This window comes from Zootoca vivipara, chromosome 4 (assembly GCF_965207765.1).
Source record: "Zootoca vivipara chromosome 4, rZooViv2.hap1.1, whole genome shotgun sequence".
Classification (NCBI taxonomy): Eukaryota; Metazoa; Chordata; class Lepidosauria; order Squamata; family Lacertidae; genus Zootoca; species Zootoca vivipara.
This window is the reverse complement of record NC_142587.1, coordinates 81,930,624-81,957,085: the sequence shown is the minus strand read 5'-3', so window position 1 is coordinate 81,957,085 and position 26,462 is coordinate 81,930,624. Positions and strand designations below refer to the sequence as shown.

The 26,462-nt window shown below is 41.1% G+C and overlaps 2 protein-coding genes across 10 annotated transcripts in view; one reads left to right on the top strand and one right to left on the bottom strand.

The window, feature by feature from the left end:
* RNF17 (ring finger protein 17) overlaps positions 1–8,270 on the top strand; it is a 40,794-nt gene extending 32,524 nt beyond the window's left edge. For 5 of the 7 annotated variants that reach the window (XM_060273835.2, XM_060273834.2, XM_088668310.1 and 2 more), the window contains 8 exons: positions 552–680; positions 1,224–1,283; positions 2,930–3,046; positions 3,392–3,545; positions 5,444–5,579; positions 5,768–5,954; positions 7,201–7,299; positions 8,105–8,270. In XM_060273835.2, coding sequence (XP_060129818.1) covers positions 552–680; positions 1,224–1,283; positions 2,930–3,046; positions 3,392–3,545; positions 5,444–5,579; positions 5,768–5,954; positions 7,201–7,293 — 876 coding nt within the window. In that variant the 3' untranslated portion in view covers positions 7,294–7,299; positions 8,105–8,270. Of the gene's footprint in view, positions 1–551; positions 681–1,223; positions 1,284–2,929; positions 3,047–3,391; positions 3,546–4,332; positions 4,485–5,443; positions 5,580–5,767; positions 5,955–7,200; positions 7,300–8,104 lie in introns of those variants that run through there. The other 2 variants (XM_088668307.1, XM_088668309.1) reach the window with 2 other exon arrangements.
* Positions 8,271–8,434: 164 nt separating this feature from the next.
* On the bottom strand, positions 8,435–26,006 carry CPAP (centrosome assembly and centriole elongation protein). 3 transcript variants are annotated; one of them, XM_035115470.3, is made up of 17 exons: positions 25,821–26,006; positions 23,883–24,382; positions 23,271–23,394; positions 21,872–22,147; positions 20,058–20,196; positions 19,509–19,614; positions 17,721–19,296; positions 17,231–17,363; positions 13,902–14,067; positions 13,467–13,697; positions 12,383–12,482; positions 11,978–12,078; positions 11,220–11,321; positions 9,713–9,853; positions 9,544–9,628; positions 9,276–9,396; positions 8,435–8,734 (listed from the first exon to the last, which is right to left on the bottom strand). In XM_035115470.3, the coding sequence occupies exons 2-17, from the start codon at positions 24,303–24,305 to the stop codon at positions 8,542–8,544; spliced, it is 4,017 nt and encodes a 1,338-aa protein (XP_034971361.1). In that variant the 5' UTR covers positions 24,306–24,382; positions 25,821–26,006; the 3' UTR covers positions 8,435–8,541. The 3 variants fall into 3 exon arrangements, with proteins under 3 accessions (XP_034971361.1, XP_034971360.1, XP_088524438.1); XM_035115469.3 differs by having other exon boundaries at positions 25,711–25,986; XM_088668312.1 differs by having other exon boundaries at positions 25,810–25,965.
* Between the last annotated feature and the right edge of the window lie 456 nt (positions 26,007–26,462).

Below are 26,462 nucleotides of genomic sequence, written 5' to 3'. Positions count from 1 at the left end.
CCCAAAGCTGAACAAGCACTTAGTAGGCTTTGGGAAGGGGGTGTGGGGACTCTAGGACCCTGCTGGAGCTCTTGCACCACCTTCCCAAAGCTGGGCCAGAAGCATTGGGGGGGGGATCCAAAGGCTTGCCTTGGAACTGAACCCTTGCATAAGATGCAAGCTTACTGTACTGAATTGTGAATATTAATAGGCTTTGAATCAAACTGCTGCGTTACTAATTATGAAATTAGGAGATGGGGTAAGACAGAGTTACAGAACAAGCCATGTTATTATCAAGAGTGATATCAGACAAATAGCAGAACCATAAAATGTTAGAAACAAATATGAAAAACATTAGGAGGAAATTCCGTAAGATACATGCCACTTGGTTAGCAATGGAATTGTACTGTGCCATATACTTTGCTTTTTCTATGCTTCCACTTGAGTACTTGGTGTATCTGTTCTTAAGGGTTCTGTGAGTAGCTTTGTTCTGTTCAGCCATAGGCCCACTTTTTGAGGTTAAAACAGTAGCAGAATTGATAATGCAGTAATCTTTTGCCTGGCTTTAACAGGAACATTCAGACAGCCCATGGGATAAAGTATCCGTTAAACTCTGTTTCTCTGGAATGTCGCTCTCGTCTTTCATGGCGTACCATAAACATTGCATTAGTGAAGATGATGCCGGTCACTTGCCAAAACTGGTAATCTTTTCTTTCAGCTCTAGGATTGATATAAAGCTTAACATGGGTATGTTATTTAGTTTGCCTATTTTTCCTGCATTACAGTTCCACGTCATATCCAGTGTTTTCAGTTGGTAGTTAATACTGTTGCAATGGCTGGCAAATCAAACAATGTAATTCCTTATTAAATCCAAAAGCAATTTGCTACCCAATGCAAGATGTATGTAAAAAGGTAACAAGCTCAAAATTAAGGGGTAGTTCCTCCGGTGGGGGACACGTGCTCCCCTACCTGGGGGTAGTTTGTCCACATTTGGTCCCCACCCTGCAGTTATAAGGTGTTAATGGTTTTGTTTAAGGGCTTGTATTGTACCTGCACAAGTGCACTATGCACCAGATTAGCCCTGATGTTTCGGCAGAAATTTTATTTTTCCCCAGAATGCTAGATTGCAATCCAAGGGATTGAAAATGTTTTGAGACAAACCACTGCTTGCAGGCATTAGCTTGCAAGTCAGTTAATATACTTTTAGAAATTAAAACAACTTCTTTCTTTCTCATATGTTCTAGGCTATAACCTATTGCAGTGAAGAAGATCATTTGGAGCAAAACTGTGAAATCAGTCATGAGGTAAATGTTAAAATATGTCAATGGATTTCTTGGTTTTCAAGCTAATAATTAGCTTGATAATGTGTTGAAGCCAGTTTGGTATCTCCCAACTTTTGTGACCCCAGCCAGCCACTAACATCCATTATAGTTTGTTTTGAGTGGATCAAGTCTGTAAGGTTTTTGCGGTGGGGAGACATTGGGTCAGTTTTGATGCCTTTCCTGAAAGTAGGTTTTGGGATAGGGTGTACATTAAGTGTGCAGTTGGTGGTGGTTAGCCCAAATTGGACATCTTTAATGAAATGCATCATACTGCATTTTCCCAGCATTTTAAAACTGCACAAACAAGCTCTCTTCCTTGCTCCCCAAATAGCACACCAATCTGAATAGTGAGTCTTGCACAGAATAGTCTCCATTACATCACTGGTACCATCTTTTCATCTTTCTTTTCCACTTCTTCACCAACCATTCCAAGTAGGAAAGCCTCTGGAGTTTTCTTTATATTATATTTAAATATTTTCTTTAACTCTTCTAATACCCCATTCCAAAAAGGCTTTATCTTAGAACAATACCACCATATATGTGTGAATGTGTCTATTTCCTTCTGGCACCTCCATTCTTGGCAAGATGTTCATTTTGATAGTTGCTATCTTCCCCAGATATTTCTGTATTCAGTGGCGGCAGCAAGAATCCTAATTGCTAAGTTATGGAAAAGCCAGGAAGTTCCCACCATTAGAAATTGGCAAGAGAAAGTAATTAGTTATATTGAATTAGCCAAATTGACAAATTCAATAAGGGGTGGTTCGAATAAAAAATTTAAAAATAATTGGGGAAAATTTGGAATATATGTTAAAGAGCTTGGGTTAAAAACAAATAACTTGTAGAACTCCCAGGAGGAAAGTACATGTAAGCAGTGGAAAGGTAAATAAATCTGAAGCCAGGGAGGAGGAGAAGGGGAAGTCGAATTGCAAACAAGATGTGAACAAGAAAATGCATAAGTTAGGTTGAAATGACAATGTGGAAGATAGGATAAAGCATGCTTGAAGTTTATATGATTGTTTATCTGTATATTTTTTGGTTTGTATTTTAGTTGGATGTTATGTTTTATATTTTAAAATTGTTGTTGTTGTTGTTTAGTCGTTTAGTCGTGTCCGACTCTTCGTGACCCCATGGACCATAGCACGCCAGGCACTCCTGTCTTGCACTGCCTCCCGCAGTTTGGTCAAACTCATGTTCGTAGCTTCGAGAACACTGTCCAACCATCTCGTCCTCTGTCGTCCCCTTCTCCTAGTGCCCTCAATCTTTCCCAACATCAGGGTCTTTTCCAAGGATTCTTCTCTTCTCATGAGGTGGCCAAAGTATTGGAGCCTCAGCTTCACGATCTGTCCTTCCAGGGAGCACTCAGGGCTGATTTCCTTAAGAATGGATAGGTTTGATCTTCTTGCAGTCCACGGGACTCTCAAGAGTCTCCTCCAGCACCATAATTCAAAAGCATCAATTTTAAAATTAATAAAGATTTAATATATTTTTTAAAAAAAAGACATCACTGGTACCAACTTTATTCAAGTGCACCCAAGTTGCATTTCTTGTCATTTTCTGTGCATAGCTCATATTGCTGCTGCTTGCATCTCTAGACACATAAAGATTTCCTGCTTCCTCCTTTTTTCTAGGAGTTACTGATGTCTGAAGTAGATACTCCCCTACTGCCACCCTATAGCTTGCCATCGCTGCCTGTTCTTGGAGAACTTTTTCCAATTAAAGTAACACATGTTGTGTCACCTAATGAGGTATCATGGTGAAGTAAATATTTTTGCTGTTATCGGGGTCTGTTGTAATTGCATCCTTTCACAGAAGCTCATCCTGTGTTTTAGAACTTGAACTTGTGGGAATTGGGATCCTCTTAGTTACTTCCATTGTTTGAGATGTATAACGATAGCTTTTGAAGCATGAGGCAAGACTGCCTAAGAAGTTGCCTATGGTTTATGGGCACTTGCTAGTATTTCTAGTAATTTTGATTCCATTCAGATAGTCAAAACTGGGAGACTTATCCATCCTGTATGTTGGACGATGCTCTCACTTCAAGATCTTTGATATATATTTATGATATATGACACCAATTACTTTCCCCCTAGGTGTACATTACCATTGATCAGCGAGACCGTCCCAACCATCAAGATGATAAAGAGGACACAGAAGTCAGTGGGGACTTTGAAACTCTAGACCAAGCCTTGAGTCGATGTAATCAGAACTTGGAGTCCATCCCTTTCCTAACTGATTTTCGGAAAGGTATTATATTTCTTAGTAATTTGCATTTATACATTCTGTAATTGAAGGTAAAAAGTTACTTAACTACTTTAGAACAAAACTTCTCTACAGTCTGCTTGCATTCAGAATCAAATAAGAGAAAACAGACTTATTTATTCAATTTGTATACCGCCCTATACCCGTAGATCTCAGGGCGGTTCGCAGCATATAAACTCTTGAAAGCTGTTAATTTATGCTTGTTGCTATAAAAACTGTGCAATGAATTCTCTGAATTTCTGCTGAACTTCAGATAGTGTAGTGATGCTAGTGTTAGGGTGCCAGCAAGTAGGCACACTGAAGAGCAGCAGACACGGTCGGATAAGCCAAGGTCAACAGTCTGGTCAGAGCCAGTTGAAGTCAGACAGTTACGTGGGAGTCAAGAGTAGCCAAGGTCAGTTAAAGCCAGAAGTCCAAAAGCCGGGGTCAGGGAAGCCAGAAGTCTTACGTGGAGTCAAGAGTAGCCAAAGTCAGTTCAAGCCAGAAGTCCAAAAGCCGGGGTCAGGAAAGCCAGAAGTCTTACGTGGAGTCAAGAGTAGCCAAAGTCAGTTCAAGCCAGAAGTCCAAAAGCCGGGGTCAGGAAAGCCAGATCAAGATTACAGGAACCAAGGACAAGATGAGCGAGGCAACTAAGCACTTCAGTACGACGTTGCAGACGCTGAGGAGTGGCCAGCCGGTCTCTCTTAAGTAACAGGTTCCCTCCCCCGCTTTTTATGAGCTGCAGCTGTTTCTAATTGCAGCCGGCGTTTTTCAGCTCTGCGTTCCTTTGCAGAGAAGGGAGGGGAAGGGGCCATCTGATAACCTGCCTGACTGGGGCCTGGTTCTGGATCGACTTGTTGCTGCAGTTCTGATCTTCCCTCCTCCCTGACAGATTGCTCTTCTTCTGAGTGCTGCCACCAGTCTTCCCCAGGTGTGAATTCCTCAGATTCCTCTGTGGGGGCTTGTCAGGGGGGGCTAGCCACCACTCCTCCTCGTCTGTCTAAACCCTGACAGCTAGTACCATGAGGTTGCAATAAGTGTCTCATGATAAATACTGGGCTCCATTAAACTAAAGAAAGTATTTATTAAAATATAGTAGGGTGTTTTGATGTGTGTTATTCTGTTCTCCTTCGTGTGTTGGAAGTCTCTCGAGTGGTTTAGCTGTCACTTCACTTCTTGCAGGATATAAAAAAAAACCAGATCGTGATGACTGGGAGAGGGGGCTGACAGCCGTGGAGTGTTTCTGGCACACAGTAGCCATCTATAACTACAGTTTATCACATCTCATAATAGTAGAGCTAGGGAGCCACCTAGTGAAGCAGAATGTTGGAAGATGAGTAGGATGTAGGACGTAGGCCTAAATCTATTCCTTTGGATAATTTTATTTAATGCCTTCCCAGTTTTGCTTAGCTAATGGTGATCCACAATGCAATACAGTCCTACGTCAGTTTAAGTACTCCGCCGACCCATCTGGAACAGATTAATCCACTTTCCATTACTTACAATGGGAAAGTTCGCTTCAGGTTAAGTACAGACTTTCGGAACCAATTGTGTACTTAAACCGAGGTACCACTGTATAAATGGTTATAGGAGGGAGTACCCTTTTTTCAGCTGGAGGACTTCACTCACCCATGATCAACCCTTTGCATATCAAAGTGGACATGGTCAAAAGCTTTAAAAAAAAAAAGAATTGGTAACACATTTGGGGGCACAGAATCTTTTGGCATCACAGTACAGAACTTATAAGAGCAGTTAGTTTAAAAAAAACCTCTGCAAATTAACTATAATCTTAAAAAAGCAATAGGGGGTACATAAAACTAGGGAGCCAGATCCAGATCGCAGGTTAGCCACCCATGTTGCAGCATTGGATGCTGAAATTTAAACAGCTTTTCTCCCTTTGTTAGACATGCCTTGCCTTGCAAAATACAGTGATGGCTTCTGGTATCGAGCAAAGCTCATCTCAATTCAGGAATGCAATCCTCTTTTGATTATGGTGGAATTTGTTGACTATGGATCCAGCGAAACAGTGCCCACAAGCAGGTAAATCTATACATTGCTCATGTATTAGTGCAAATTGCTATTCAAGACAGGTGAAACTATAATCGGACATTGGTCTGTTCTGAATATACATATTAACATCCTTTTACCACCACTTTGTAGCGGCTAACAAATTGCTTGTGGGCTGTCATCTTGAATAGTGTTATTCACTGACTTTAATTTTGCCTCAGGTTACGTCAGCTTCCTCCTGAGTTCATGCAGTATCCTGCTCAAGCGTTCAAAGTTCTGCTGGCTGGATTTAAACCAGCTTTGTGTGAGTCACACAAAAAAATTCCTTATTGTTCCGAATGGAGCATGGAAGCCTTGTGGACCATGATAGACTGCTTCCAAGGGAAAAATCTCTATGCTTCTTCACTGGTAAAGTCTTCCCTTATTTTATCCCAGCCAACTCTTCCCATCCACAGACTTAACTGTAAATTCCCTTTCCCACTTTCAGTATTCAGGTGGGATTTTAAAAAGTCCCTGTTTACCCAGACAGCTGATGGCTGAAATGTATTGTTCCTGGCAAGCGTGAAATTACTTAGCTATCAGGATATTTGATCTTTTAAAATGTTTTTAAAAGAAAACAGTATTTTGCTGTTTCATTGTTTATAACCCTTGGGATCCTTTGGGTGGGATAGGAATGCAATAAATAAATAGCAAGTAACTTGCAACTTACACATATTTAACTTGTACACATTCAGCTTTACGTTCTTGATTTTAAAAAAATTAAAAGCGGGAGGGTGTCGGGGGGAAGGAACAGCACTCCCACCCTCCATTGAACCCATTGTGTTTCAACTATACAAAAGATTTTGGCTTTTCACACTATCCCTGGAATGCAACCCCCATGTAAGTTGAGGGTCTCCTGTAAAGTTCCAAGGCCAATTTGAACCAGCATTTTAATTATTACTATCTCATTTGTATGATTTCATCTGAATGGTTTTTAGAGGGCTTCCGTGTGTGTGTGTGTGTGTGTGTGTGTGTGTGTAGCCTTAGTCCAGTCCTGTTTTTTTCATTCATAAGGCTTATTATTCTGCAACTTGCTGTCCACACCACTGGATGTATCTCAGCTGCGCTTTCTTGTCCCCTCCTCAATCACCCCCCCCAATCTTCCACTACCTTTTCCCATTCTGGACAGGTATTTGTTACCTATGTAGCTTTAAAATAAACAAAAACAAAAAAAACTTCAGGCACTGCACTAAGCATAAAAGTTGCCAAATTTATCCAGCCAGCCAGTCAGTCATGTTTCACATTGGACAAAAGGAAGGTTTGTGCTGGGGGAGGGGAGTTATACCCATTTCTACTGGTTATTTTAAAAATGAAATACTACATACAAGAGTGATAAATGTTGCCTATAAAACATTTCCCTATTTGGGGCTTTTTGTGAGGCAAGGGGGTGCCAGTATTCTCTCAGAACATTCCTTAGTGAAAGCCTACAATTCTGTCTTGGAATACAAACTGCCATTCCAGCTGTGTGTCACCCGTTTTGCTTAGGAAGCAGACAAGATTTGGATGGCCAAGAACAGAAGTTTAGAAGTCACATCATTGTATAGTTTTGGAAACTCTAATATGTACTGATTCTCAAATGTTGCCTGTTGATGTTGGCCATATATCTTCCTTGCAGACGCACTCACCAGAGCATACTGTGTTTGTATATCAAGATGGGCATCTAGTTCACATGAAACTAGTAGAAATGGGATTTGCTGAATTAAGCTAGTGACAGGTAAGCACATTCAATTTTATCTATTAAAAGCTTTTTTGTCCTACTCTTCAACTTTAAAGGGTCACAAGGGAGCTTGCAGATCAGTAGAAACAAGAATACTGCCCCTGTCCTCAAGGTTACAGTCTAAAAGTCGCAAGGAAAAAGTAATGTCATAGAACAGAGTAAATATAACTAGCATTTTAATAAAACAGAAGTTACCAATGTTTTTGGAGCAAAAGACACATTTTGAGAGTGCTCAAGGTGCCAGCCACACAGTGGCTACTATGGGGTTGTATGGCTTAGTTTGGCCATGGTGAAGTTTTTCCTATAATTGTATTTCTGTACAAGAAAAAAAAATCTGCTTAGAAAATAAAAGGAGGAAAAGTGCATTAAAGGGGCTGAGAAAACAAGCTCTTTAGGACCTCAAGCAATTCATCAGTCACAGCTCTGACTTAACTTACTGGTGAAAAACATTAAAGAGCAGCCAGACTTGCTCATTTCATAGAAATTGCTTACAGTTGCTTGCAGATTTTGCTTAAGAGGGGTAGACACTCTTCTTAAAATGAAAGCTTGGAGTCTGGGCCCCTGCAGGGAATAGGGGGGGAAGAGATTGGAATGTCTAAAAATGCAGCCAGGGAAAGGTTACCTCAAAAGAAATGTGACCCTCAGCCTCATCCCCTGTCAAATTAGTGCAGCAAAGCATGCACCAAGTGGTGATGCTAGTTGCCAACCTTGGCTTTTTGCTATGGGAGAGCATGTAACATTTTAATACTACATCATCAACACAAGAGTTGTAGGTTTTGAAATTTTTGTTTTTGTTTTTCAGATGCAGATCTTTAGATGAAAATACCAGAATAAAGAAATTTCATTTGGATTTGTTACTGTTTGTTCCCTGATAAGTGTAGTTACCTTTTTTGTTGCAAGTTGTTGAAGTACTTGCTTTGTGCAAGTACTAAAGGATGTTCATTAAAAATTGTTTTTGAAGCAGAAAACACCTTGCTTGTGTTGGTTTATTGGTTAAATAAGTGTAAGATGTGGGCTTACTGTAAAAAGGAATAAAGTGTGTATGATTGCTTCAAAATGCTCATAACCTGCTTTGGCAACAAGAACAAAATGAACAAAACAAGAAAGTTTTAAGTGTCATTTTTGAAATGTGTAATCTTTAAAAACAAGTTTATTGGCAAAACTTTTTACTATCTATATACAACCTTTACAAACATTTTTGAGAAGAGAAAACATGGATAATAATTAAGACCTGAACATTTAGAGGATGGTGTCCATAATAATCTCACCATCCTTATCTTTAACTCTAACTCGACCTGAAGCATACTGCGTTTCTTGGCGCCCATCAGCATACATTGTCTTAACGGTACCGTCTGGATACTCCCGTCTCTTGAAATGGGCTGTATGCACTTCCTGCTGGCCATTACTGAACTCGATAACCTTACTTCCATCCCTTAAAATAGAAAGGCAACCTTTAAAACCAATGTTACATTATAGCTAAATTCTGCTGGGAGGTAAAATTAAGAATGCAGCTAATTGTTCTGTTGTTCTAACTGTTCATACCTACTTGAAATGTAACTTTTAAGCAGCCTCTCTGCCTCATAGCATTTGGGTTCTTCCCAATGTATTTTCAGCACAAGAAATCTTAGCCTACACAGGAAGCATTCTTAAATTGCTGAGATTATCATTTTGACATCGCCACTCTGAGCCCAGATTTGGCTGGGGAGGGCGGGATACAAATTAAATTTATTATTATCTGCCCAGCAGCTTCATGTTCTCTGGCACCCACCTTGTATTCCTGAAGCTGGCCAGACTGGGTAAGACTGTCATAACACAGTCAGCACTGAGGATTTTGTTCTTGACAGCCTTTCTCTTGATCCAGTCTGTCTTCCTCAAAAGGCATTCTTAATGTGTGTCACTACTTTTTCTATACGGCTGCAGTAAATTCAGTCCAAACTTAACTCTCAAAATAGTTTTATGAAAATAAATCTTACTGTTGCGTACGGACAATGGTGCCATCAGGGAAAATGGTCACTTCTCGCCCATCCGTGTACACGTTCTTAATGGTTTGATCAGGGAATACAATCTCTTTCCTTCCATCTGGAAAATGCTTTTCTGCAAGGAATGAATGAGCATACCACATGTCAGAATACTCATATGCCATGTAAGTAGTTCTTGCAATTTAATGGTATGCCATCAATACACACAAATACACAGCCATTTATAGAGTAGTACAAGCAAGACAGCCAGGTCTCTGTTTACCTATTTGTCCATTTGAGAAATGTAGGACCTCTAAGCCTGTGGGGTAGGTGGTGTGCGTAGTCTTGGCATCTGCATAATAGTATATCTGTTGAGAAGGGTTAACAAATTTAGCATTAATAGAACCACCTGTCCATATCTGAATGGCACATACTTCTTAGTGGATACATACCACTCTCCGATCTTCCAGAACTTGCTTTACATCCCCATTAAAGAATGTTACAGTTGTAGTCTTCCCATCACAGCTCACTTCTTTCCGTGTGCCATTAGGGAAAAAAATCAGGTGGGATCCATTTTTAAAAATCTTTTCAACCTGAAAGAAGTGAAATAAAAGCATATATCTTAACAATTCTGATGGTGAACTTCTACAGGCTAAGCCGAGCAAAGAATAAGAAAGGGGAAGAGGCCAAAACGAGGCCAAAACAAACCCAAACAGAGCTTATCTGATAAGGGATAGTATCCCTCCCAATTCTAAATATGGTGCCCTTAGAGATTCAAGAGTATGGAGTATCACAAATCCAGAGGCCCAGAAATTGATGTAGGATTTTTGTTATTTACCGTAATTGCAGCTTACATGAGTAGGCCACACACAAAAAAAACTACCCCCTCCCCTTTTTGTAGGCAAATAACTATCGAGTTAGGCCTTCACATAAGCAAGTGTTTCTCTGTGCACTGAGAAAGATCATATAAGCCCGAGGTTCATTCCCACATTTGCTGTGGGGTATAACCATTAGCTGTGGCTGAGCATTAGGCAAATGCATGGGAAATAGCTATAAGACTGCATAAAAGTAGGCAATTTGGTTTCCTCTACATAATAGGCCCAGACCTAAATTCAGCATGAAAGCTTAGTTGAGAGGAACATGGATAAATCTCTTGGTGATAGCAAAACTGTATTGAGAAGACTTTATTTACAAGGGCCTTGACAACTTGGGTCAAGGATACACCAAGCACTGCCCAATCACTGAGGTCTTTGGCAGAGTCAGTTTTAGTGGTCTACTGTGGCACAGATGGAAGCCATGCATTTAGTATTGCAGGGCCAATTCAGTGAAGCTCCCTTAAATTCCAGGAGACTTTTAAGACTGGTTTTATAGTTTTAACCAATTTTCACCTTTTATTTCTTGAACAGTACTTAGATAGGATACTAGTTAAATAGTTACCACCTCATTTTTCCCTGCATTCTTTGACTGGGCTCCATTCTGAAAATTAGGCAGAATGGCATAAACATCTAGTTCAGATCCAAAAAGGCTCCCAAGCATAGCAGCAGCACTGCACTTTCATAGGTGGTGCAGGTATGGAACTGTTCATCCTTTCTGAGGCAAGAAAGCAAGCATTTCCTTTACATAGCAACGTTCTCCCGATACCACTTTGGAATCACTTCAGAGCAGGGATGGGAAACCTGCTGCCCTCCTGATGTTGTTGACAATTCCCATTGAACTTGACCAGGCACCCCCAAACTGCGGCCCTCCAGATGTTTTGGCCTACAACTCCCATGATCCCTAGCTAAGAGGACCAGTGGTCAGGGATGATGGGAATTGTAGTCCAAAACATCTAGAGGGCCGAAGTTTGAGGGTGCCTGAACTTGACCATGTTGGCTGGCCCCAAAGGAAGTTTTGAGTCCAGCAACAGATGGAGAGCCACAGGTTCTCCCATTCATGCTCTAGAAAAAAAGCACTTCCTACCTTTCCATCAGGATGATTGGCTTCACTCTCTATTTCTTCACTGTCTGATGAATCAGGACTTAGTGATGGTGATAATTCAACAGTTCCATTACCAGGTAAATTCTGAAATGGGAGGTGGGGAAAACTCTATAAAATTGGCCTGAGAGGCAAATCATATTACTGTGGGCACTAAATGGTGACAAACTGGGAACTTCACAAGACAAGCTTCATTCATGTAAACTGAAATACTCTACTGAAGTGGTCTTCAGCCATACTACCATTAAAGGACACTTTCCACAATGACATGTCTGCCATGGTTTAAATGCGCAAACCTAAATTACTTGGAATGTGCTCATCTTTTCCACACTATACACCTGGGGGCATGCTCTATTCCTGTTCTGCAGAGAAAAGATGCCAATAGCAAAACGTGACTAAAATCTATTATACAACTACAATATCCTACATTCTTTAAATTATAATGTAACACTTTTCCCTAGAATTTAATATCTATAACCTTGCAAACCTTTATACTGAATATAAATTTAATCCATAAGAATTGGGTTATTTCTCAACCAAAAGAGCAGCACAAACAGTCAAGAAGAGCAAGAGGAGATTTAACATAGCAACCTCCCCAGTGTTTTCTTACTTCCTTGATGCTGCAATCATCCTTGGAGCAGTTTTGGTACCAGTAATCTATTACACAGCTTAAACATCATTTCTATCCAAGGCCCTAGGCTGCCTTATGAAACCAGGAGCCAACATTCTCGTACTCTACTTACAGCCATAAATGCCTTGGAGGAATCTTCAAAAGTCATTGCCACATTGTTCAAGCAACTCTCTTCAGGTGCAGCTGCTAGTTTAAATTTTGCACAGGGTCTTCCTATTTCAAACAAGAATAAAAATAAGATTCTAATATTTTATATTTCCTAGGACATGGGCAGAAGGTAGGTACAGCCCTCTCTAATTTTCTAGTACCTCATATTTTATTTTATTTGAGGCCCACACAAAATATCAGTGACATTACTGCTTCTTGGGTAACTTACTGTAAAACATACCAGTATCAGGGAGGTTTTTTTGGAGGTAGCAGAAGTGTCAGAATGACAAGGTATGTAACATGCAGACTTGCATGTAAAATACCATATTGCTGCTTACTAGAAATGGTACTGTATCCTAAGTATAGTTACCTTCTGACGACAGATCACTTTTGCCATTCATCTTGCTGCTCTTTTCTGCTTGAGGAATTGAAGGCAGAGTCTGGGTTTTTTGCAATACAGCTGGAGAATGCTGGGGGGGGGAGTGTAAAGCGGGGGCCTTTAATATTCAGGAACACAAACCTTTCCCGTAAAAAGTAAAAGGTGATTATTTTACCATATTTATATACCACTTTTCAAAATGAAGTCCACAAAGCTATTTGCAACATAGAACTAAAGTCAATATGGTAGGAAGCTGTTTACAACATGTATGCACTTTTGCTTAATCATACTTGTGACTGTGTGCCTGAGAGCTGTTCAGTAATATATAATATACTGTAGAGTGAGAGCCAACAGTTGCCACCTACCCAAGTGGACTTATCACTCTCTTCCCCACAACCTGCCAACATGTGCCCTGAACAGTTGAGGAATCCTCCAGAGCAGTTTTGGGGAACACTAGTGAGGAGGAAAGGTGTGCTCGCATGACTCCGGATACTCACTCAAACACTTTAGAAATGAAAGGCAGCTTGTCAAATCAAAAAAAGTTGAAAAGTTCTGTTCCAATAGTCCCACATTAATGATTCTATCTTAACAGCTGCACACACACAACTCTCCTACCAAAAGAGACAGACTAATGCAGGCACAGGCAAACTCCGGCCCTCCAGATATTTGGGACTACAATTCCCATCATCCCTGACCACTAGTTCTGTTAGCTAGGGATGATGGGGACTGTAGTCCCAAACATCTGGAGGGCCGGAGTTTGCATATGCCTGGACTAATGGCTTAAAAACATCAGCCTGACTCTCAATAATGACAAGAGTACTCAAATGTAAGTCAAATTTGTGCAACCTAAGGTGCCTGGGCAGTTTGTGTTTCCTTAATTCATCCTTTTCAAACAAGTTTCAGGTTTGCTTTTACTCCACACAACTCTTATTGTTACAGCAACCCTGGCAGAGAAAGTGTGAGCTTCATGACTGAGTGGGGATTTAAACCCGGGTCTCCCAGTCTGAGTGTGACACATTAACCACTCTACCACTTTCACACCTGAAAAAAGATAGAAGGGGGAAAGAAACCTTACTGCTGACTCTGCTTTCTTATCACAGCCAGTTTTCTTCTTGTTTATAGACGCTTCTTTTCTCTTCCAAGCATCCAAACGAAATCGTTCCATAATTTTGATCTCTTCCCGTAGTTGCACATTCTCCCTGGTTAAGGCCTCTATCTGGTCTCTAAGACGAATGTGGGTTGTTGACCATTTTGTCTCTCTTCTTTTTAAATCTTCCTGCAAGGTTGCCATTTGCTGCTTCAAAGCCTTGAGAAAACAACATGCAAGCAGGTCATTTTCTGCTATGTTAAAATACACAAACTGAAGAAAAAGACAAATCACTTTACATTGCAGTAATAAATGCAATATCTGTAATAAAATTACTCAGTGGACATTCTTCACCTTAAATCAACAGCCAGTAAATCTGATCCCAATCAAAGTAACCATATAGGCTTTCCCCTGCGTTCATACCTGAATTTCATCCCGTTCCCTTTTATCTGGAATAGCTCTAGCTGCCTGTGCATACTTCTCAAAAACTTTACGTTCTTTTTGCAGCTTTCTTGTTTCTTCTTTTTTAAATTCTTCAATTCGAGTAAGCTCTTTGGTTTTCTGTTGTTCAAAGTCAGCAACTTCTTTCCTGAAAATTTACAGTAATTATTTCAGAACAGCAAAAAAATGCTGCTCCTTGAAAAATTGTATGTTTTATTTATTGATAACAAAGTAACTTAGGAATGTCAGCTCCACAAGCCACCCCATATAGTATATTTTTAAAAAGCTCTCCTAGAACACAACCACCAGGCACTGTTTGCTGTAACAGACCTCACGCTTTCTTAGGTCATCCTTTTTGGCTTTCTACATAAATCCCAATAAACCAACAGGCCATATCTTCAGAAACTCCACAATATTTCTTGGTTAGCAAAATCGGTAATTTCCAGCTGTCCAGTATAAAAAGCTGCATGACTTAGTTTATTGTTTGCAAACTACCAAATTATATTAGCCCTGTATGATGCATTGTCTCTGGCATCTATTACTGCAGCTGAAGTAGTCAATTGCATTGTTATCAACTGTTATCTAGATGTCAATACTTTGAGATTTAATATTAAGGGACGGTATTTCTAGGTACTATTCTGCCCCTGGGCTATGGGTCCCACTGGCTTGTACATTGTCCTGCATGCCATTTTAAACACATGCTGAACAGCTGGACTACTATAATGCCTTCTGCATAGGGCCTCGTTATTAAGAACGTCCAGAAACCTGTAACTAGTACAAAACATGGCAGCTCAGTGGTTCACCAGAGTATGTGACTCTCTTATTGAAACAACTGCCCTGGCTTCCAACTTGTATCTTGTCCCAATTCTAAGTGCTGGTGGCGACTTTAAAGCTCTTCATGGTTTGGGATAAGGATAACTGAAGGGCAACCTAGTCCTGTATGAACCCACTCTACTTAAGCCCTCTTGTGCATGCCCCCGAACTATACTTAGTTAACACCGGAAGAGGGCCCTAGTACAGTGATGGGCAACCTTTTGAGCTTGGTGTGCCAAAATTCACCAAAAACCCGAGCATAACTCGGGTGGTGTGTCGGGTGGTGAGAAAAAAAACCATAATTTCACAATATTTATAGGTTGCCCATCACTGGGCCAAGCAAATCCAAGGAAGGGAGATGGGTTGAGTTCAGGTCCAGTGATATCACTGGGCCAACTAGGCAGCCAACCTCAGATGGGCACAGAACGGACATGTGAATGGCACAGCATTATAAAGATTAGTTTTTGTTATATCTTGGAAATTTCCAACAATATTTTACTTTTATTCTTCAATGCAGCTTCTCAAAGCTCAAACTTGCCAAAATTTACGTATGCTCAACCATGCTGCAAAGGAGACCAGCTGGCTTGGCAGCTAATGCCAATTGAACCTGCGCCAGACCTGAAGAAACTGGTGGCCAAACCCGCAAAGCGAGATTTTGGCGTGCCTTTTAAGAGACTTGAAAGTGCCGCCATTGGCAGGAATATTCAAAACGACTTGTGCGCTGAAAAAAATTCATTTCATTTATTTATTTAATTTCGATACCGCCCTATACCCAAAGGTTTTTAAGGAAGGTAATTGGAAATGGCTGTATTACTTATTTTTGCAATCCGAAGTAAATTTTGTGGTTTCAAGTTTTTGTGTTTCCTTACAAGTTTTTGAAAATCGAAGTTAGCAAAATAAATAAATAAATTCCAGTGTGTGTGTGTGCAAGTAGTTAGCCTTGTCTAGGGCGCAAAACAACCTGGCACCATGAAATCCAAAGCGAAAACCCAGACAGAAAAGTTGTTGAGCTTTTGGGGAGGAGGCAGGTTTTATAGCTATTTCTGAGGAAAAGGGACCAAAAAAAACCAACACGAGCTGCCACACATCCAGTGTTTCCCGGGCACACAGGCAATTCCCCGCCGGGACACTGTCGGCGGCCGCAGTGTTCCTTATGTGTCGGGGAAATTCCAGGATTATGGCAAACCCCCTCCCCCAAGAAGTTCCTCGCTACGATGCTGATTAGGGGCTCAAGGGACGACCCGTGTGGGGAACTCCCCCTTCTCCCTCCCCACGATTTCAGGCAAGAGCCACCCATGGCGCTGGGCAGGAACCCCACCCTCTCAGCCTTCCCACCTGAAGATGTGGAAAGACGGTGTCCGTTCGGAGACTAATCCGGGGCTAATCCAGGAGAGAGAGAGAGGGGGGAAGAAGAAGAAGAAGAAGAAGAAGAAGAAGAAGAAGAAGAAGAAGAAGAAGAAGAAGAAGAAGAAGAAGAAGAAGAAGAAGAAGAAGAAGAAGAAGAAGAAGAAGAAGAAGAAGAAGAAGAAGAAGAAGAAGAAGAAGAAGAAGAAGAAGAAGAAGAAGAAACAGGCCAGCCTCTCGCTTTCCCTACCAGGAAACTTCTCCTCCCTTACACACACGCGCCAAAGTCCCATCTCTCCCTCCACGAAGCGCTTGACTGTGCCGCCTTCCGCAGCCTGCTCTTGGACGGCCAATCCCCAGCGGCCATGCGAAGCGCTCAGATCAACCAATCCAGCTGCCGCCTTGAAAAACGCAGAGGGGGATTGGCTAGGCGAGGTTGCTGATGCGCCCAACACACGTGCTGCCCTTCTCGGTGCTGGGAGGAAAGAGAGGAGAGGCACGGAGCTGCCGAGCATGCTCGCTGGCAGCGGCTGAAGCTGTGCTGCCCTTAAGTTGCCCTCACTTGCCCTATTCCTGCTTCACCATTTTGCCTCGCCTGCTGGAAGTCCACAAGGCCGGAAGTGAGGTCCTTCTCGGCACGCGGCCGCATGTCACCTAAAATGCCTATGCATGTCAGTGCTGACACGCGTGTCATAGGTTCGCCATCACTGCCCTAGTAGAACCAGGCATACTATTCATAACCATTTCAGTGGCCTCCACCCAGGTTATTAAAGACCCTTGCAAAGATAACTCTTCCCATCACTTCGTCAAAACCTTCCTTCCTGCTTATTATAGGGTTTTTTAGGGGGGGGGGTAGGGGGTCATTTTAAGCTTCTGCACCCGACTATTGTAATTAACTGCATTGAAATGTTTTTATCACCTGAGAATATGCACTTGTTTTTAATAGCTGCCTTTTATATTTTTGTTTCTTGCTGCTTTTAGTAATTTATTTTTGATATTGTTAGCCACCTTGAGCTTTTTAACAGGAAAGGATGGATATATTTTAAATGAATGGGCTGTCATAGATGGCAGGTGGGTCCTAAGTGGCAAGCCTGCTCTAGGTTAAATCAACTTCAGACCAACAGGATAGAAATCAGACAGGTTCTTTAAGTTACCTGAACTTTTCCAAAGCATTCTCACGCTCTTCTCGAAGTTTTGTGAGGGATTCATTTTCTTCCCTAAACCGTTCAATTTCAACTTCCAATTCAACAAGTTTCTCTCTCAATAGCTGGGAACGAGCCGCGTCTCCTGACAAAAGAACAGGTGCACAATGTTTGATGCACAAATGTCAACGTATGCACCATACTGTCATGTGGTAACATTTTACCAGTTTCCCACCATCTCTGAACTTTGCCATCTTTATAGGAGTAAGACTGGATGAAATAAATGGGCTTAAAACACATAAAATTGTAGCCATTACAATAGAAACCAGTCTGAAAAGCAAATTGGCTCCAACAAAGTGCTTGGCAATTTGTTTAGAATATAAAACCCTGAGATTACAAGCTGAAAAGCAGGACAGAGGGATATAGGCTTTGAAGATTACTACTGCTATTGAGATTTATGGGACTGATTATTACGCTCAGCACTCTTATCCCTCTTGCTTACCTCCTGATTCTTCCTGAGACACATTGGGTTTGGCATCATGTCTTTGCTGTGCCTCTACCTTCTGTTTGGGCCTCAGAGAAGGAAAGAGCTTCAGCATCAGATCTGTTGTGGGAGGTGCAATTACCTCACTGTCTGCCACACTTTGCCTGGGCTGAACATCCGCTTTCTTTGCTACTGCAATCTTCCTCTTTATCCTTTTATCGGGGAAAAATGCCTCACTCTTAGATGAACAGCCAGGGGACAATGGTCCTTTAATAACCAAGTCATCATTTGGTACTTGGGTACACTGACTCCCATTCTCGTCAAAGTCTGTCCACGATGTTTCATCATCAAAATCAACTTGATTTCTATTTGCACAACACACACTTTGAGATTCAGTATTCTTGTTTATCTTGCTGCACTGGATACTACCAACATTTTTTTCTAGTAAGCCAAGGCTGGCATCTCTATTTGTGCCTTCTTTGTACTCTGAAAATTCAGGACTGTCACCTCTATGACTCAAATCAAACTTTTTACCTCTCTCAGCAGGCTTTACGGTAGTCTCAAATTCGTCCTCAGACCCCAAACTCACATCACTACTTTCACCAGATTTATCTTCGTCCCACTCAGTGTCTCCAGAACCTTGAAACTCAGTAGGGAAAGCCTGAAGCATTTTACTGTCAATTTTATTTTGATGATCCTTCAGCATTTCAGATGCCTGGGATTCAGTGATCATCCCTCTGTCCTTTTCATTGTTTGCTGGTCGGGAAACACATTTGTCTCCATTTCTGTTCTCTACAGCTGTAGCGTCCTGCACATTTATCTGCCGTTGTTGCTGCCTTGATTTAATGGGAGTAGAAGACAGTCTGCGCCCTGTAGAAATCTGCTGGCCTTGATCCAAGATCCTTACAATAAGTGAGGAATTGCTGGCAAAGGAGATTTCATCAGCAGCCTGCTCTAGAAACAAAAATTCATCCAATTCAATTTCCTCTTTTTCCTTTTCAGTATCCCAGTTTTCCAATTTCTTCTGGAAAGAAAGTTCAAAAGAGAGGTCAAGGTCTTTTTCAGAGGAATTCGTAAGGTCTTTGGTCACTTGTGCTGGGTGCGCATACTTTTCTTTGGGTAACTCGCAGCCAATTTCATCCAGCTTTGCAAGTGCCATTATATTATCTTTATTCTTTTCTCTTTCACCATTTATTTCTGACCTGGCAAACTCTCTCTGTTGTCCAGATTTCCTTTCACTAGGATTTCGTCTTGTAGATGAAGGGATAGCTTTCCCAGCACAAGTTCTGAGCACTGCTGTTTTTCGAGCAGGAAGAGCTGGAGCTTTCTTCGTCTTACCATTCTGATTACCATTTTTAGACACAAAATTGTCAGAAGTTTGTTCTTTATTTGAAGTGGCCGTTTTCCGGTGAAGCTGTGGCTTGTCTGCTTTAACTGGGTTTTTTACTTCTGGTGCATTAAGGTGAGGAGTTACTTTGCTTTCTTTCTGATTAGCTGCTTTGGATTTTGGACCAGCAAACCTACTTAAACCTTCACCTCGTTTTAGAAAGGGTCGTTTTGCAACTGGTGTCTGGAATGTTGATCTTTCAGAATCCTAAAAAACAAAAAGATCTTTTAATTTTCTTATATTTGTATTTATGTGTTTTGTTTGCTCTATCAAAATACTCATATAAAACTTTTTGGGAAGTCTGGAATTTCATGTGTAGCACCTACAAGAGTGAAACCAACATAACTGAAGCAGGAACTTATTCTCACAGTTATGATACATTTTATATATCACAGCAAAAAGCATTTCTAATTACTAACCTTTTTATTTCCTTTTTGGCTCAGCCGTTGTTCTTCTAGTCGTATCTGTTCTTCTAGGAACTCTTCAAATGACTGTTTTCTTTCTTGAATACTAGCAGGAACAGGTCTATTGCAAGAGACTCACATTTAATTGTCAGATCTTATAAAATACAGGAAATTGGTTCATCACAAACGAATGGATCCCTTCAAAGGAATCACATCCCTCTTTCTCAGAGTGACAACCTCCCTCCCATAGACCTTCATTCCCCATAACAGAAGAGGACCCTGATAATGAGACACCTCAACTATGTCTCAAAGGCCTCTTTCATTTTCTCCAGGTTAGCTACCTTGGTCTCAAGGGGATAGAAATCTTGTGCAGTGTGCTTCTGACTCTTGGAGAACAAGCATTTATCCACAACTTCTGTCCAGCTTTCAGGTCATTGTACATATGACACTCTGTGGAATATACAGGGTAGGTGCCACTGCTAGTTTTCTACCTTCACAACTGGGATTCTTTTTTGGGAAGTGTTTGTTCACTGGGCATCAAGGTCATTTTGCATCCAAACTCACCTTTCCTCAGCATTGAGTATTTCCAAGCACTTCCCTCCAGTCTGGCTTTCAGGGGTCTCTGCATTCCCTGTGCTTTTACAACCAATGTCACCATCTGCATGTCCAAGTAGATTTTGCTCCATAATCTCACTATTTTCTCCTGCAAAATAAAGAAAAAACTTGACATTTCACTCAGCTGGCATGAAGCCAGAGGAGATAAGCCGCACACCCCCAGCACTTCATTCAAGTTACAAACCTTGCTTTTCTTTGTTTGATCAAGTCCTTATTCAAGACACAGAAGGCCTCTTGAGCTATCTGTTGCAAAAAGCAGTGCAGCTGATCAGCTAGCCAATTTCTACTCAAAGTACCAGTTTACTAGCTCACTAATATTTAAGAATTTATCCTCAACTTCTAAGTTGAGGAGGCATTAGAGTAGCTTACGTAAGAACAACACAGACAGTTTAGGAAGGGATATTGTAGTTTAAAGTTTTGTATATACAGTATATGTAAGATGTTTTGGCACAGAAATAAAGTAAAAACAGTCCCTGCCCACATGCTTACAATTCAAACACAACAAAAGGAAAGCACAGGGAATGATGAGGAAAATAAGCAAACTCAGGCACCAGTCCTTAACATTACACCTGCCTACATACACTTGTGTCAATGCAGCAAGAACCTGGAACTGAATTTTTATCAGTCCTCTTGTCATTCTCTAGCCAGTCAATTTATATTTCAGCCATATCTTTACAACAACTGCAAATCCAGAAGCTCTTTTAATGAATAAAGTTATTCACACTTTAAATAGGAAGGTCCGCTGGCTCTTGACAATATATATGATCTCCTATGCAAAACAACAATGTGTTTCATCTCTAACTGAATGAAGGTATTTGGTGTAGCTCAGTAGCTACAATTATGATCCAGAAAGTTAAATCTTAGCTCAGCTCACCCTCCAACTCACTAGATGGTCTGATATATACCATTAATTCTCCTAAGTTTAGCCCCTACCCCATGTCCAATATTTACTTTACAGGGTTATTTAAAATATTTCCGAGGTCATGATGTGAAGTGCTTTGAACATCTGAACTGCACCACTTTAAATGTTATAGGTTTAATCAGGAAACCTAACAGGGTTCAATATAATCATATCCTCTGCCTCCATGCTTACCAATGATTTTATGTATTTGCTTAGAAAACTATCCTACACAAAATTCCACTTCCCTTTACAGCCCATGTTACTGCCTGTACCCTGGGGTGAGGTTATTGCTGAGCCCTGTTGGGCCTTCAGTGTCCATAGCATGAATGGTGCCCAATGCATTTACTACTTACTATTACAGAAGATGGCTGAAGAGTAATGTTAAGGTGATCTTAAAAATTTGATTGGCCTTAATAAACAACCAAATAATTGCTACTAATGGACGGACTGATACTCACGCCCCCTCCAAGGAGGACAGGCAGTGTCTTATTCTGTGTTACCACTATGAACATCAAAGGTACTCTGAGCTTCTCTGAGGATCTGCTACTGTAGGGAAAGTCCCACTCCTCCTCAGCTCTTAGCACTATAGAGCTAGGAGTGGGAGAAAGATTTTCTACGCCTTATGCAGAGCCTTGAAAAGGCTCAGAAAGAAGCAAAATATGATCTACCACTGATATTCAGTGGTAGGTCTGGAAGATTTCTTTGCACTGCTTGAAACTCTGGAGAAAAAGCAGCAGCTCACTAGAATTAAAGAACATGCTCAGCAGCAGCAAGCACATTTCTGGACCTCAATATGTATATGTTCTCAGCAATCTTTACAAAAACCTCTGATATTAGTATTCATACAGGCCTGAAATTTTACCTGAAATGCCATTCTGGTCTTCAACCTTCAATTCATTCTTCATTTTGAAAGACAAATCTAAAGTCTCTCTCTCGCAAAAAGGATCTGCAGAGATGGTTCCCTTCAATATTTGGCCATTCTTGGATTTTTTAAAAGAATCCTTTTCTTCAACAGGAGAAGGAATGCAAGGCCCACTGTTCCAATAAACACCGTCTCCATTGCGATGTGGTGGAAGAGATGGCACAGGAGGTGAGTGATCAGATCTTTGACTCAAGCCATCTTCCATTACACGAAAGCCTTACAGTTAAACAGAAAACAGTAGCAAAGGATATCTGTATTACTTATGTGGAGAAATAGCAGAAAGGGTGTGGTTTTTCCTGTCTTTATGTATTCTGCCAGTAACAGGATTTTTAGAACCATTATCAAGAAAGCCTGAAACTTGGCAATGCTTTAGGCATGTAGTTGCCAACCATCCATGTAGCAAAAGATGGATAAGAAGGAACAACTGCAAAACTTCTGATTGAGGATTTTGTAATATCCACTGTATATTCCACTATTTGCAGTGGCCCACTAAGGGCTCAGTAAGCCTCCTGTTTTTGCTGCCTATCTGGACTTGCAAACACAAAAAAGGGTAAGGGGAGATGTCAGGGCCACTGGAGGCCAAAAAACATGGCTTTTGGTCTGTGCTCAGCATGGTGGGTTGAAGATTAAAGAAAGCTATTCTAAACAGTATGATTTCCCAGCATCAGTGAACTCCCACAATGTTCATTCTGTCCTTAAAATGCAAATTGGGCATGTCAGTTTATATAAGCAAAAGAAAAGGACCTGCAAACATTAGCAGCACCCAAGTGGAGTCTCTCTCAGAGCTTTAGCAACATCCCAATAAATACTAACTTTAAAGATGCAAAAGGAACTTGCAAGGACAGATCCTTATTGGGAAGCTGTAATATGGAAAGCAGCCCCTGGTACCAATTCTGATTTGATACAAGAATTCCTGACCAAGTAACTATTTGACTAAGCAATGTTTATGTATTTTAGCCCTGTCCAGGCAGTGCTAAAAAAAAAAACATTTTCTATTTCTGCCTGTTTTAACCATGCTAAAGCCCTGAGTGCTCACTAGAAGGACAGATCCTGAAGCTGAGGCTCCAATACTTTGGCCACCTCATGAGAAGAAAAGACTCCCTGGAAAAGACCCTGATGTTGGGAAAGATTGAAGGCACAAGGAGAAGGGGACAACAGAGGACGAGATGGTGGGGCAGTGTTCTCGAAGCTACCAACATGCGTTTGACCAAACTGTGGGAGGCAGTGGAAGACAGGGGTGCCTGGCGTGCTCTGGTCCATGGGGTCACAAACAGTCGGACACAACTAAATGACTAAATAACAACACAGTTGTAAAGACAATTTCAGCATGTCCGCTTACCAGTATGTGCTTGCTGCTCAGAGACCATTGAAAGTAGTTTCTGTTGTTCTTCCATTAGCCTTTGAATTTGCTCCATTTGTTGCCTTTTTAGCTGTTCCTGTTTGTGCTGTTGCAGTCCTTTGAGCTAAGAAGCCAAATACATTATTAGAACTCGCATATTAGAACAATTAATCTAATCTTTATTTGTAAGAAAATAGTTTAGACACATCAGGATACACTAAAGTGACCACAATTTACACTAGGGCCCAAGTAGAAACAGGTGCCATTTGGACTTTACAATTGCATATTAGTACAAAATTAAAATTAAAATAAACAAATAGGCATTGCAATACCATACTGAAACCGAAGCCTAAATTCATCAGCAAAGCCTACCAGTCTCAAGCAAAACAATATTGTTTCATGAATGTACCTGCCAAAAGATAAGCTAAACTGCCTCCTTAACAGAGCCAGAATACAGTAGTGAATAGCACAACTGCAACCATCATAGTTTCATAGGGTTCATTATGCAAGTTCAGCTTATTGGGTCACAAATTGTGCAGTATTGACTTGAGAAAATACTGCTTTTTTCTAGACAGAATAAATAATAGGTGTAAATAGAGACTTTCTTTTTACCTGCTCAAGCTTTTGAAGAAGTAGATCAGTGCAACATTCTTCATCCAGACCATCCAGCTGATCACATTCAGTATCACTTTGCAGGGCTACCCACTGACCTGGAGTATCTTTAACAATCAGCATTTGCTCCTCCTTAGCTAATGAAATTGGAGAAAGTGTTTTGGGTATGTCCAACTTGTCCCCACAAGGACTGCTCAATGCCACGGCTTGCTCTATCTGTAGAGAGTTTTCACTTAGAGAAATGCTGCTTGAACTGTGTAGTGAATTACTTGAAATACCTGGTGAGGTATTGTCAATACTGAGTGCTCTAGTGGTTTTCAAACTATGGAAAGCAGGATTTAATATAACTCCAGCCCGGGGAGCATTAGACATCCAGTGTGCGATCAAGTTTTCTTCCCAATTCAAATCTGTAGAGGTGGCCATCAGGGAAATAATTATTGTAGTCCAACCTTAACTAATCTATATCACTGGCCAAGGTCTTTGATACCCAACTTCAGTACCTGTACAATAAAACAAAGATTTATCAAGTGGAAACACAGAATCCATCATTCTTTGCATGACAGTGTTCACTTAAGAGTACAGACAGAAGCAGCCTGGTCTTTCAGTTTTGGTTACATGAAATATGGTGCAGGCTAGGCAATCATTAATTCATATTATAACATTAATTCAGATTATAACAGCAAATAAAACTTAACCAAAAAAACAGACTAATACTACTCATTCATTCAGCCTTTATCAGCATAATTTAGACAATTAAATCCATAAAAATTAATAATCCAGACATATTAAACACATAAAACATATAAAAGACTCGGAGCCACTATTAAGAAAGATTAAGAAGTTTTAAATTTGACTTTAAAATTCTCAACTAAGTATCCTAAAACAATCTCAGTGGTTTTGGAAATATCATCATCAGATATTGGATTGCATAGAATAAAAATGTATAACATAGATAACCATATAACACTGGTCCTAAAGGATCTTTACTGACTCCCAGTACATTTCCACGCACAATTCAAAGTGTTGGTGCTGACCTTTAAAACCAAAAATGGCCTGGGACCAGTATACCTGAAGGAGCATCTCTACCCCTCATCAATTAGCCCAGACACAGAGGTCCTCCTCTGAAGGTATGCTGGATCCCTCAATGCTAGAAACGAAGTTACAGGGAACCAGGCAGAGGCCTTCTCAGCGGTAACAGCCTCTCTTTAGATGTCAAGGAGATTAAGAAGTGCAAAACTTTTTAGAACTTCTGATGTTTTTAACGTTTTATTATGTTTTAATATTGCACTGGAAGCTGCTCATAGTAGCTGGAGAAACCTAGCCAGATTTTTTTTTGGGGGGGGGGCGGAGGATAAATAATAAAATTATTATTAAACTAAACAGGAAAGAAAAAAAGAAAAAGTTTTAAAGAATCGGGACTCATAGCTGGTATTGCTTCTAATTTTATTGCCATTGGTGTTTTTTAATTGAAAGCCACCTCAGCTTTCGTTATCGCAAAGAGGGGTGTGTGGGAAGTGTACAATTTTTGAAACAAATAAGCGTCTGGGCTTAACACAGGCAGACAAAACACTTTATATATCAGAGAAGCCACAACTGGGCTGAGCCCTGAGCCGGCCCAGGGTCACAAACGGCAACGCCTCATATTTTCCACCTGTGCTCTCTCATATTAAAAGGCAACAACCCATAAATACAGAGTGTAGGGAAAGAGAGGAGAATAAAAAAAACCAGACATATACAGAAGACAAAATTAAGAAAAGAAAGCGGCCTCTGGAGACCGACTAATCTAGTAAAACGATTTCCGCATATATTTGGGGAGACCCGAAATTACCTCACAGCGGCGTATGAAGAAACCTAAACTTCCACGAGTGCCAACCTCCCCCCGCCCTCCTATCGGTCCGCTACTCCGCAACGAATACACCCGCCAGACCTTTTACAAACCTGCCGCCATCCTCCCTGCTCCCAGCGCCACAGGCTGGACAATGCCGGCCGTGGTGCTTGTTGGGAGTTGCAGTTCCTGGCGGCCGCGGTCCTCGCTTTTGAGGAAAAGTCGGCCCGCTATCGACTGCATTTCCCATGAAGCACTGCAAAAAAGGGACGTTACAATAGGCGTCGTTAGTAAATACTGCGCTCGCCTTTCCAAACCGGCGGCAGTTAAAGGGCGGGGCCTCTGTCTCTGAGGAGTAGCGCAGGGGTGTCGGGGCTCCCTCGGTTTCTGCTTGCGAAACCTATACTGTATTCTTGTTCCTTTTAAAATGCATTTCTTCATTTATTAAAGAAGAAAAACGCAGGATAAATAAAATGTCAAAACAAAGATACGCCAATGGTTAAGATCACAATCCATTAATAACCCCAAACGTAACCTTAAAATAATTTTACATCGACCCTTTCCCTCGCTCCCCGTTTTGTTCTGTGGTCAGAGGCGTACCCAGGATGAAAACTAAGGGGGGGGGGCAAGGCAAGCCAGGGTCGTTCAGGGGTGAGGGGGCGCCAGGATCAGCCCAGAATCGGGCTGCTCCGACCCCCTCCTCCCCCTCCGCGATCGCCGGGCGGGTGGAGGGAAAGCCAGCCAAAGCCCTGACT